Source organism: Stylophora pistillata, chromosome 1 (genome assembly GCF_964205215.1).
Source record: "Stylophora pistillata chromosome 1, jaStyPist1.2, whole genome shotgun sequence".
NCBI classification, from domain to species: Eukaryota; Metazoa; Cnidaria; class Anthozoa; order Scleractinia; family Pocilloporidae; genus Stylophora; species Stylophora pistillata.
In genome coordinates, this window is record NC_142519.1 from 46,400,184 (window position 1) to 46,413,882 (window position 13,699).

General features: G+C 40.7%; 1 protein-coding gene and 1 non-coding gene across 3 annotated transcripts; one reads left to right on the forward strand and one right to left on the reverse strand.

Moving 5' to 3' along the window:
• Window positions 1-742: 742 nt before the first annotated feature.
• Window positions 743-13,369, reverse strand: LOC111330322 (NLR family CARD domain-containing protein 4). Of its 2 annotated transcripts, XM_022935159.2 has the most exons (4): window positions 13,262-13,369; window positions 5,717-6,443; window positions 2,678-5,472; window positions 743-2,220 (listed from the first exon to the last, which is right to left on the reverse strand). In XM_022935159.2, the coding sequence occupies exons 2-4, from the start codon at window positions 6,426-6,428 to the stop codon at window positions 1,855-1,857; spliced, it is 3,873 nt and encodes a 1,290-aa protein (XP_022790894.2). In that variant the 5' UTR covers window positions 6,429-6,443; window positions 13,262-13,369; the 3' UTR covers window positions 743-1,854. The 2 variants fall into 2 exon arrangements, with proteins under 2 accessions (XP_022790894.2, XP_088615841.1); XM_088759715.1 differs by lacking the exon at window positions 13,262-13,369 and having other exon boundaries at window positions 5,717-7,284.
• On the forward strand, window positions 1,439-1,511 carry Trnaf-aaa (transfer RNA phenylalanine (anticodon AAA)). The gene has a single exon. It is a non-coding gene; the product is annotated as a tRNA-Phe (tRNA).
• Window positions 13,370-13,699: the final 330 nt, after the last annotated feature.

The following is a 13,699-nucleotide window of genomic DNA, read 5'->3' on the forward strand; positions in this document are numbered from 1 at the left end:
AAGAATGTTTATCGTCATCAAGGTCGAATGTAAAAACAGTCTACTCTGTTTATTTCCTGAGTTTTAGTGTACATTTTTCTCCGTTTCCGAGATCGCTGCTTAGATGCACTTGCTTATCTAGGTCAATCCAGTGTCCAGAGTGCAAACTATGAGACAACGGATTTCCTGCTCTAAACGAAAGATAGATAAACTCAACTCTCAGTAGACAAGAGGATTTCTGGGAAGATTGTGCTGCGATGTGTTGGAAGAGAAAACAAAAGAAAACGAACTCTTTCAATTGACACGGGATTTCACAACAATGTTAATAAGAGAGGTTCACCTATCGCTCGATCGGACCCTATTCTCCTTGGATGGAAAGTACTTTGAGCTTGAAAATCATATGATCCCATCCAAGCGTGTGCTAAAATCTGAGATGTAGGTGAAATTAAGAAAGACGGCTACAGTCGGCCATCTCATGACCGTTGGCTGCAAGGTTGGCAGGAATACTCAATAATCGGACGAGGTGCTTATTTTAACTGCTAGCTTGTTTTACGCTTTGTAATTATATCGTTAGTAACGCTTGTGGGCAAAATAAGGCGAATCCTGTGCCCTGATTGGCTACCCGAGCGGATAAGATGGGCCAATCTTGCCCGCTTGGGATTGCCCGCTTTGATCCCGAGCAAGAAAAACATTTCCTAGGGTCGCGTTACAAAGTTTGGACAGTGTCGGCGATGGAATTGAAAAAAGCAGAGGACAGTCACAAAAAGGAAACATAAACGTGGGTTTATTGTCGACATAGTTTTAGTCCCTAAAAATACAGGAAGAGAGCTCGACCAATATCCAGCCATTTTGACCTCACGCTTGGTCAATAACGCATAATTATACTGTATATATATAATGCTATACCACAGATTGGAGCCCTTACAAAGATCCAAATACAATATATGTCACTGAGATCCCTAATCAATCTCTGTATTCAGTTATCCGAAACTGGTTTTTTTTATCACCTAACTAGAGTGGATCCGTCAAAAATTGCGTACCTACATTTATGACTAAAATCTTCTGGTTTTGAAGTAAAGTAAAATTGTCCCTTATCACTTATTAATTTCCTTTTCTTGCCTCAACCAGGAGTAACATTTAAATCAGAAAAACGTTCAGGAAAATTAACAGTTGTTTCTGTTTTTGTAAAGATGAAATAAACAATTTTTAATACAAGAGAAAAATTGAGTCTCCAGATGGGATTTGAATTAAATTGGATTATTAAAAACTGTTTATTTTATCTTTACATGCTCACTTTGGGGGCTGGTTGGTTGCATGTGATGTTTTAATGCATGTGATGCTTTAATGTGACAGCGTGATGCTGTTAGTGAGCTTCTATGCGCTAGCTGATGTTTGGCTGTGTAGCCGCATGATGCGGTTCCAGTCAATACCCACTAATTGACCCTTGCTCACCATAGAGTCTCCTGTAGCTCAGTGGTTAGAGCATCCGACTAAATCACGGAGGGTCGTGGGTTCAAATCCCATCTGGAAACTCGGTTTCTGTTATTCGCGACAATATTTATTCTAATTGGTCTCCTTTTCATATACACCTAATAGACACTTCAACCTACAAGTCTTTGAAAAAAAATACATTACAAAACAAAACAATCTTTCTCTCCTAAGATTTTAATAAAACATTCTCCTACTTTGCCTCGTCCTGAATAAGAAAAGGTACTCCGAAGAATTCGTCTGATCCTTCAGTTAATAGGTAAAGAGCACCAGGACTATACCGGTGCCTCTCAAACTCACTTATTTTATGGTTGGCCTGAAATAAATCTTAATCTATAGTCGTAAGCCATAGTCATCATAACAGTCAGTGTAGCCATTGCCGAGATCTTAGTCTGCATAGCCGTCATAGCCGGGATCATACTCATCATAGTCGCCAAAGTCACCATAGCCGGGATCATACTCATCATAGTCGTCAAAGTCACCATAGCCGGGATCATAGTCATCATCGCCGTCGTAGCCGTCATAGCCGCCAGAGCCGCCATAGCCGCCATAGTCGGGATCATAGTCATCATACCCGAAATAGCCGTCATATGCTGCTGGTTCATTATGACCACCATTACCTGTTTTTTCGGGTGGACCACCAGTTTGATAAGCTTTTTCCAATGAGTTAGCGAAATTGGAACTTTCGTTTTGATCTTGCTGATTTGGTAATGCTTCTACACTTCGTCCTTTTTTCGGCTCTCCTTTTTCATCCTATTGTAACGCAAATGCAGGAAATAAGTGTAATCGACAATCTGAGTCAGACATGAATGAGAAAGAAGTGTATGGATTCGCGTTATATTAGGAAGGAGTTGGTTAAATAATGATAAACTACAAACGAATTTCTCCTTGTGTTTCATAGCAGAGCTTATCAATAGAGAAGAATTACTGAAACGTAGGTCGACTGATTTTCTAAGTTCAAATGGGACTGATATTTTACACACTGAAGGAACTAAAATGGTGAAATTCTTACACTGCACTTGGTATTTACTGGAGAGGAACTATCATGTAACATGAACTCTGTGAGTGTTACATTTTTGCTTTCGAACACATTTTTTTCTGCTCTAGATGATTGAAATCTCTGCTGGGAATTAATGTTTGCGTTCAGACCGATCTTAAAACGTGCAATATGATAAGCCTAGACTATGGTGGTAACGCATCAGGTACTTACAAAATAATCGTTGGCAATGGTCAGACTTTGGTTTCTTTTCCAAGCTGTTTTGACCCTATCTACTTCCTCTTCGTCCATCTCAACGTTCTCCATGTTCAGTCGCTTGAGTTTTGAGACCTTGCAGAGATTCTCGACGAGATCACACACTCCTTGTGCCAATGGATTGTAACCAACGGATAGTGTTCTGAGAGTTTGAAAGGACCTAAGATAGCTAGTTAGCTCTGTAATCTCTTCGACACCCATCTTTGTGTCATTCATATTGAGCTCAGTTAGGCAGGCTGCTCTGAAAAGATTTTCTGCAATCACAACAACTGCACTTCCCAGAGGATTGTGGGAAATATCCAGATTTTCTAACTTTGAAAGAAATTGTAAGCCTTTGGCGAGGGACCTTGCTCCTTCTTCATCCATTTTGGTATCACTCAGTTCCAGATCAGTAAGGTGAGTAATATACTCCAAATTATCTGCCAACTCTGAGATCGAGGTTCCCAACTGGTTTCGAGACACGGAAAGTACTTTCAAATGAGGAACATGGTACAAGGAATTGGCAAGGTCTGAGAAGGCTCGTTCGTCCATACGCACATTTGACAACTCCAAGACAGTCAGCTGTTGCAGGTGATGTAGATTGTCTGCTAGGCATCTAATACTGCTCCCCAGCGGATTTTCAGATAGGTACAACTCTTCCAGGTTACTAGCTTTATGGAAGTCATCTGTAAGAACGGGCAGAAATTGTGCTGTCAAGCATATTTTGTGGAGTCTCAAACGTCGAAGACGCTCCGTGATGCTTATTCCTGACACAAGAGCTTCAATCTTCTTAGGCTGTGAAGATTCATGAAAACTTCGTAACGCTACCTCACGGGGTCTGGTAAGAAGGGGCATGACATTAGAAATAACCATGTCGCCATGTATTTCATCAATGTCAATCTTTTTTGCCAATGAAAAGCAATGCCGGCTAGCTAGCCTATCCACTCTAGTCGCCTCATCACTGCCTCGTGTATCCTCATGGTCCGTGGGTGTCTGAACAATAGTATCCATGGTTGGTGGTGTAGCCTCACCTAATGCACCGATGACAACACTGGAAATCTGAGAAAAGTGTAGACACATCTCATCTTCCTTGCCCTTTAAGAACAGAGAGGCCAATACTTCGCTTTTGGTCTGTCTTCTCACGAAATCCGAAGCCTTTCCTTCCTCTGAGGTCATTACAATTACCGAATTAAGATCGTCCATGATAGAGGCCATGTAATCCCGGTCTTTCAGAGCTGGATGCCTTTGGAAATCGAAGAGAACACAGTTAGGAAGGGTGTCAGACTTCACAATATGGCCGTCGGCTACTCGAGGCAAGAGTGTGTCTGGTATAACTAAGACGCCACTGACAGATTTCAGAAGTGACGGGTAGACATCTGCCTTTGATTCATTGGGTGTTGCAATAAAGCACTCTAAGGTTAGCTCTAACAATTTTCTGTCATCGTCCGACAGATCATCCAGGAATAGGGTTTCGTCTTCGGAAGGATTCTGGCTCTTCCTCAAAGAATCAAGGTGCTGCAATACTGCTATCGAACCTTCCGGTGACCACTCGCAAACAAACTTGAAGACTTCAAGAAAGTCGACCACTTTTCTGGTGGAATCTATGGCTGGCATGCATGAGAGACCGTCTTTGGAGGAAGGAATGAGCCTGTGAATGATAAACCAAGCCGCCAAGAACTCTTGAATGGATTTATGTAGAAAGGCAATCTTCTTCTTTGGCTTTGCACTGAAGAGCTTTACGATCTGAATAACGCCAACAGTTAGTAATTTGCTACTCAGAAGTTCGGTAGGAAAATTTTCATAATCAAACTCAAGAGAATTGCTTAGTAAGGCTTTAAATGCCAGCTCTCCAACTTTTTCAAGATCTCCTTCATAATCACCAATCCTTTCAAACTTTTCCTCGTTGCCTTTTGCAGCCATGTGATTGAACAGAGTTTGAATGAACTCTTTGTACAGGTGTACTTTCGCCTCTGGCAAAGCTTCGCGATCTTTCTCCTTCCAGACCAGACAAAGCATCAGCAGAAGAAGGGGTATTTCTGCAATCTCCATCAGTGTATGCTTCTTTATGTAGTTTAGAAACATCTCTACTTTTTTCTCATCTTCCAGCATCTTAATTGCGAACTCTTTGATCCGAGCCCAGTTAAATCCCTTGATCTGGAACTGCGCGTGGCTGAATCGTTTAGTATCATCTTCCTTTACTGGTCGTGTCGTCAAAATCACGAAGCATTCTCGGAGCTCATCCCCTATCCAAATGCGATGTACCACTGGCGAATTCCCAGTGGCGCTGTACTCGTCAAAGCCATCCAAAACCAACAAAACTTTATCTTGGTGATCAAGGATGTACCTGTTAAGACCGTCAATGTATCGTTGATCTTCCGCGGGAAATAGCTTGGCCTCAATCAAAATGTTACGAAACGTCGTACTATCGCAAACATTCCGCAACGGGATCATGAGAAGTAGATCAAACTTCTTAAGGATTTCCTTTTTGCCTTTTGCCCAGTCGAGAGCGATTTTCCGAGCAAAGGTGGATTTTCCGATTCCGGGTATACCGTAAACAAGGAATCTGTTTGAGTGTGAGTTGCTTTTCTGCTCTCTCAAAACGTCGGAATAATCATCGAGTTTTTCCTCTTTCTTCCCACTTGGCTTCCGGTTGTCCCTGACCCAAAACAGTTCTGTGTAAATATCATCGATGTGTACGGTGTTGTCGGGATCCCAAGGTGTGATGTTAACCTGGCTTAAGTTGTTGTAGTGCTTCTCTAAACGGATTTTATAATCTGCAATGTAAAAGCACAAGAATTGGAGTGACACTGCAAGACGATTTTTATGATATGTCAGAGAGCATCTGAGGTGCTAAGAATTTCCTCTGTTCAAAATCACTGAAATTCTTGGGGAGATTTGATATTGAGTTCTTCTGTTCAATCGTATCAGCATAGAATTTATTGCTTGTCGAGTTACTGCATAGCACTCTGAAGTGTTGGCATATCTGTGTATTTTTAGTAAGACATCTTTAGTACCAACCTTCAACGTTAAGTTCTTCTGCAGATAATGCCACTGGCATCGCAAAATCTAATTTCTCGTCCAGCTTTTGTAGTTGACAATCGAGGGTCCCCAGACGACCTTTGATTTCACCAAGCTCCGCCAAGACGCTTTCTTCATTTTCCCTCCATTCTTTCAGAAGCTGTTGATAGTATTGCTCCTTCTCAGGGTCAACTCCCTCAGTTTTCATTTTATCAATAGTCGCCTCATAAATGGTTCCTCCGAGTCTCACCAAAGCCTCCTTGATATTTTTCCAGTGCAATTCAAATTCTCCATCATCAATAGAAGCCTGTTTGGCGTGGGCAAGCACATCGTTCCGATGAATCGTAATACGGACAATATCGGCTGCCTCTGTGTTGTCTGCTGCATGCGGGAGAGTGTTCCAGCCAGATGTCGGTGGAGAAAAGCCACAAATGTTCTTTAGAAGGACAGCTAGCAAGGAAATGTCAAATTGCTCAGATGACACTGAAGATGAAGTGATTATAACCCACTGCGCTTGGTTGAGAACTCGTTTCTTTCTTAAGGAATTAAGCTTAGGAAATACCGGATGAGTTGTCAAAACTTTGTTAAGGCTTCCTGCTGGACGTAGTCTATCGAATGTATCTCTTAGTACTTTCGAACCTAAATCCACCAGCAGGCGACACAACCGGGCGTAGTTGGTTGTCTCTTTGGTAGAAATAGACGCTGTCGCCATACTTGGAAAAGAATCCTACGAGTAACACAAAAATCCAAAGATCACTCTAAAATTCTCCAGGTTATTTTAGCGTTTACTTTTTTCAAGCGCTTTTAGTAACAATTATGGAAATGAAGCCAACTCACCGCCATACCACAGCTTTCTCCTGCATTACCCGAGAGTATTGCTATGCCAAATTATTAACATAAGTCACAACCGAAACAAATAGATCGGTAAATTCTAGGAGAAAATGCTTTCTTGCAAGAGGTGGCACAAGCCATCTACGCAAAGAGAATACTGATCATTAATAGAGTTAATTTCTATGACTTTAATAGTTAATTTGTGTCTCAATTTTTGGGTCTATCCTTCGGCTATAGAAGTTAGCGTTTCCATGTCAATTAAGTTCATTCTGAAAGGTTCCTACACAACAATTTTCGCCTATTATCACTAGTTTCTTCAAGAGTCTTCTTGATATTTTTAAAAGCTTCCTTAATCGTTCGCATCGAATTAGAAGGTAAACAATGCTACAGGTTTTGCCTCTTTGTTTGTCAGTGGGCCCTGGGATCCACTCGGTCAGCTTAGTTTCCCAGGCCCGTTCGGTTAGGAGCTCGTTTGTTGCGTCTTTAGTTTCAGCAGAGTTCACTTTACAACCTCTTTATTTGTCAGTTTATCACTCATCGCAGCATCATCCACGTAAATTTTCATCTTTCTGTTATTTTATTGTTTTCCCTTATCGTATTTTCTGTCTTCTGTTTCCGTTCAATCGTTTTCTTTAGTTTATTTGCATGTAGTTTCACCACTCGACACCGAAGATAAATAAAAACATTGATTTGCATAGTCTTCGTGTTTGGTTGAACACTGCGCTGAGAACGCGACAAACAATGACAAAATAGATTACTGAGAGCTTGTGGGGTTCCTTTTAAGTGTTGACTCGAAAATCTTGTGAAACATATCCCAAAGTGAAGGTATGAGTAAAGCATTCGTAATTGTCCTTCTTCCGGGCCTCTTTCAAAAGGACGCTGTTATTATGCAATTTTTCTGTTTGAGAGCAAAGTGAAATTACGAAGGCGTGATGAAACAAACAGGGAGGATCATATAGCTGGTAGCGCCCGTGGGCAAGATGAAGCGAATCCTGTGTTCTGATTGGCTGCCCAGCGGGCAAGATGGGCCCTCCTTACTCGCTCGGGACTACGCGCAAGAGAAAAACTGCGTGGAGCGCATCAACAAAGTTCGCAAGTTTCGGACAATGTCGGCGATAAAGTGGCAAAAAGCGGTATAAGACAGTAAAAACAAAGAAACAATTAAACGAGCCTCTTAGATACGCTGAGCTACAAACACAGTTGTTTTTCTTCCCCGGCTCTCGAGATAAACAGTCATTCTTGATTCTTATTTAAGTGAAATACTTTTGCTATATAATAAATCGTTATTTTATCATGCTTCTTTGGTCAAGATGGCCGGATATTAACCAAGTTCTTTTCTTCTTTTTTCTTTTGCGTTTGCGTTTGCGTTTGGACTTTGACTTCGTCTCGGTCTAGGAGAATGCAGAAAATAACCGGACTACGACATATCCAGCCATCGGTCAATAACACATACAAATACAAGCTTCGGTTGAATATACAGTTGAATGACGATTAGAAAGAACTATTAGTTGTTATTATCATAAGAAAAAGAAAACCATTACGTGTATTACATGAGTAATATGTCTCGCTTACACAATTTCTGGGTGATATTTCGCTTTCTCATATCAAGAAACGTGGCTCAACATTGATAACAGTAGGCCTTGTCATACAAGCAGAAAATGACCCTCTAGGGCCATTTTTGAACAATGGCGCAACATTTTCAGAACACACTAGGGATTTGTCGAAGTTTCCGATTAGCATACAAGCGCGAAATTTAAAAGCTCGGAAAGACTGAAGGAAAGACAAATTCTCCCTGAGGATGGTGATACTGGTAGGTTTCGCTCAGTACAAATAACGACGGGTGTGGGGGACGGATAGGGGTGACGGTTGTATAAAGGGCAACAATATTAAAGCTTAGAAGGCGGTAGCTTACAACTATGATATCGCCACTGTTTGCTTTTATCTTGCTTTAAACTGACCAAAGATATATTGAACTATTTATCCAGAGACGCACTACGCTAGGCACTGACGATGAAAGCATGCATTTAGCCAAGGAAGCGAGGCGTTCGCCATACAGTCATAAACTAAGAGCAGTCCCTCTCTACTCTATCCGATCGTGATTTTCCAGGCAGACAACGAAAAGAACATTTAAAAACGGAAAATAGGAGCGAGAAAGTTGGAGTGGGAAGCTTTCACTTTCTCGCTCGACGCTCTCAGATTTCATAATATGAGAGCAGTTCAAATCTCGAGCGCGCTACGCAAGTCAGACTTAAATCTTTGTTTGCATAGTAAGTAGCTGTAATAGGATTGAGTGGAGTCGGCATAGGGTAAAATATAGACTGGACTGGACTATTCTGTGGATCATTTTTTGGATCGTTTCATAAGGGGGGAAGCACACCAGTACTCAAGGAGGGGTGGGTGCAGTTTATAAGTACTGAGAGAGGGGTGGGAAGCAGAGTGTTATTACACAGGGAAGGGTGGGAGGTGGTTGTAATTGTAAACACTACTGGTTAATGGAGCTTTTACTCGATAGTATAAATTATTTTAATCGGTTTTTCGACTGACTTTTTGTATATCAAAAAGTCAGTTTCTTTAATTTTTTTGTCATGCGAAAGCGTTGCTGTCAAGTAAAAACTGGACGCCGTTTTCGAGGTCTGTGTTCTTTAGACACCCGAAGGAAGATTGCTTTATACGATTGTACCATCAACTATTTTATATAATAAACGTATAAACGTTAAAATTGCGATGGCGCTTATGAATTTTATATACAACTAAGTCAACGGCAAAGAACCGGAAATTCTGTGATCTTGTCTGATAACATCAATGACAAAAGGAAGATAGATAAATCTGGTAATTACATACTGTATAGTCGAAGGAAAACTGATGGTGCACAAATCGACTCAAAAGGCACATGCATACGTCAACAGTGGAGGATCGTAAAAACGATATTTTAAATAAAAATTAAAGAAACGCCGCGGCCCAGCGCAGACAACTGATATCTGATATACAAGAAGTCAGTCGAAAAAGCGATTAAAGTCATTTATATCATAAGAAAAAGCTCCATTAAAGTGTCCTTGAGATCAAATTTTTCGTACATCATTTTTTTCCATTCTCGTTTTCAGTGTGTCTCCTTCACCTACTCTGCCAAATTTCAGTTTGGACTGAGCACTAGAAATATCTTTTTTCGGGCCGTTAAATTCACGATTTCGCGTTCGCCATTATTTAATCCTGTTCCGGAAGTTGATCGCAGGACTCAGGAGAAGTGACGTCAAAGGCTCGATGCGCAATTTAAAGCTGAAGTAATCGTGCAGACCATGCTGCAGGTATTTCTCTGCATCAGAGTCTTGCAAATAGATCACAGCGGGAAAAACGGATGCGATTTGTGCGACCTCGCCGAGTAAATTTCAATCCTACAAAAATATTTGTGATCTACTCCGAACACTTCTTGGAGGACTGTTTCGAGAGATCTGTGTACTTTGAAGGATCTAGGCGAAGAATTCTGTCGGGTTCAGAGCCTACCTTTCAAGAAGAGGAGGGACAAGAAAAACCGTCCTCAGTGCGATCTCGACGCCGGAAAACGAAGTCTGCGAACCTCCGCGCATTTTGTCACCTTTACATTTGAGCTGATCAATATCCACCTTTACATCACCCCGGCAGAATACCTTACACAAAGGAAAGTACTCGGTGAATATTGTAAATTAGAATGATAACATAGCCGAGTTGAGGATTGAGATTTCTGACCTCAAAGAGCTCACTTTTAAACAAAAGAGATGAAAAATATAATTGTGTGCTCTGATTCTAAAAAGAGCTGGCTTTAATATCAGCGAAAGCAGAACAAACAGCTTTAGACACAGAGCGTAAAAACACTTTAAAATGTAGGCTTGCAGCTAAAAAACCGAGAAAATGAAAATTTCTTTAAAAACTTTTCAAATTATCAACCATCTGACAGCCAAGTCAGCGTGCTATCAAAGGATCTCAAACTCATCCCAACGCCCGTGACAAACGAATTTAAAATCAGGCAAGACGATTGCGCCTCCGTTACACCTCTCACGGACAAAACAAAGAACCACTACTGTTTCATATCAAACTGAATGCCACCGGTTCAGTCTTCTATCGCCCCTCAGAGCTACTTGGAAAATTGTCATGACGCTACTTGCACGGACTGCATCTAAGCCAAAAAATACTTTGTAACGCAATGAGGTCACGGCTCTAAAAGAGTTGAAACAAACTCTGCTTTAAACCTCACCGAAGCAACACAACAATAGTCACATATGATGCACGATCCTCGCAGTAGATAGCGCTATTTAAGCAATAGCGAGAATCAGACCTGAAAAAAATCAGGCCTGTACGGGATTCGAACCACTGACCTCTGCGTTACTAGTGCAGCGCTCTACCAATTGAGCTAACAAGCCAACTGGGAGCAGGCCGTTAAGTTGATTCGTAATAAACCCGTGAAAGTGATAAATCAGATACAATGAAATATATGAAGTTCATATACAACAATAGTCATCATGAATAAGACAGAAAAAACAAAGGAGGTCAAAGTGCAACTCAACAACAGAGTTCACTTCAAACCTCTCAAAGCGCCGATAGCAAAAAACACGTAGGAAAGGGTTAATGAGATCATTGACCAAATGCATTGGGGAAAACACATTGATGGCTTAGAAATGGCTTTCACAAACTCCCAATATCCGCCTTCGGATACACAATTAGCCATTGCCCAAAACTATTTTTACTAATCACCCGATCATTTTTTACAAAAAAAGAAAATCCCTTACGACAAGCAAAAGTACAGTTCGAACGCGATAAAGCGATGTGACCACAAAAGCCACATGGGGAGTCCGGGCCGTTCTGTGTTTACCTTTATTCGCATGGCAAAAATTCATCGTTTGTCGACGCAAAACTATCCACAGAAGCTTCGGATGATTTCTGGGACAATTTATCGTCTGAAAAAGTCGACATTTCCCGACTGACAACGAAAGAGTTCTCAAAAAAGTAATATGTGTGATTCTCTGCGCAGCGAACAAAGAGAGTTGTGACAAAGCAAAGCATAAGTTTGTTGAGCCTTTGACGTCATGATGACGTTTTTGCGGGCTCGGCTGGAACATGTTTCCAGCAATGGCGGACGATTTTTGGACGACTTTGAAGCGGTAAAAATTGGTCTTCGAAGGTTTGCTTTGAGTTTTGAATGGCAAAAAGGGTCTTAACTTGACCCAATTCAACATTGTGTAAACAATTTAGGCCAAAATAAAATGGTCAATTTTCGTCTCAGGGGCACTTTAACTAGTAGTGTTTACAATTACAACCACCTTCCCACCCCTTCCTGTGTAACAACAGTCTACCTCCCACCCCTCTCTCAGTACTTATAGACTGCACCCACCCCACCCTGAGTAGTAATGGTGTGTTTCCCCCCTTAAGAAATGGTCCAAAAAAATGGTCCAAAAAGTGGTCCAAAAATAGTCCAATCCAGTCCATATTTTACCCTATGCCGGTGGAGTCCGATTCCGTCTGTAATCATGCGAACGATAACAAAATCGGACGACCGCACAGCCGAAGTCAGATTTGTTTATCATGAGTATGATAACAAACTGTCCGATAAAAAATTTTGCTATGGTAACAATTTGCTATGGTAATAATTTGCTATGCTAACAATTTGCTAAGGTAACAATTTGCTATGGTAATAATATGCTCTGGTAATAATTTGCTATGGTAATGATCACTATAGTAATAAGATAACTCTAGTCAAGCATGTCTCCAATATTGATTTGCACTTTTTCGGTGTCAGTTGCAACAGTCGAGATCGCTGCTTTGGGGGCCACTCATGATATTTCGCTTGTGAAGAAAAGCAATATGCCCGAATTAAGATAATTCCCTCACTTAAGACACTACAATCTACTCAAAATCTTGAGAAGTTTCAGTTCTCAACAAAGCTTTCACTCGTTGATCTCTTACTCTCACTGAAGCGAAACGTTCGAAACATGCAAATATTATGTCATACGATCATGATCGGGTTCCAATCTTGCTTTGCAATCAATAATAGATATTGAATTTAACGCCTTACAACCTTCGGCGATGCAAAATCCTACCAATTGAATGATTGAAACAAATTACAGTTGGTTAGGCTGACTGAAATTCATAAAAGCTAAGATTCGATCAGAAGATGAAAGTGTTCGCCCCCAAGCTTGAAATAAACAGTGCCATTGCGCATGACGCCTGAAGCGACTGGAATGCCGTCTTGAAACATTCGGAAGCAAAACATCAAAATACTGCCTTGAAACGCAAAGTTTCATGTATTCAAGTACTTCACAAATGAAAAGGATTCGGGAAAAAGGATTGAGTCGGTGTAAACTCATTCCGTAGAGTTCTACAGACGTATGTTTGTCTGTTTGTATACTCACTCAGGCAAAGCGGGAGCGGAAATGAATTGTGCATTTTAATGCAGGAGGTTTCGTGTACTTTGAAGAAACAAGGACTCGATCTGCCACACACAGCATGAATATGTTACTTCGGATAAAAATGATTAGGATTTATGAATAAATTCTTAAAACTTTGGAATGTAAAGATCTAAATGAAAGTAGGCTTCTTTCTTTCGACACTACTGAAATCAATTTCATTGACTCAAGCCGTAATGCTATTGTTAAGTGAAATCATCATGACAATTATTCACTAGCAAACTAAACTTCTACATGTTATGGGTTTCCTCTTAAGCGAAAGTTCTCAATGTTTGCCTCAAACCTGCTGTATTGTCCGTTTTCAGCACTCCTTTCTGTCCATCTTGTAAAATTTGAAGGTCTGTCCAAACGTCTGTACACTGTAAATCATATGGCCCAAAAGAGATTCCGTCATGTAAAATGAACAAGCATTCTCTAATGTAATAAACAGCCAACAGTTCGTCGCTTCAGTGACCTCATTTTCACAAACACAACTACTCAGCCAGATTTCAATAAAATATTTTCTTATAAATGGAAGTGGGGGCTCAAGATATCCGCATTCATAATAACTGATTAAGTCAACATAAAAGTAATCGCGCTGCGTATGAAATTTTAGCAGCGTTTAGAAGTTTCGGGGAAATTGGTAAAGGAAACTATTAAATATAGTTGTATAATTTACCGACTGACATTCTTCTTGATAAGTTTAGAATATGATAAATATTCTGCGGTATTCAGTCATTTA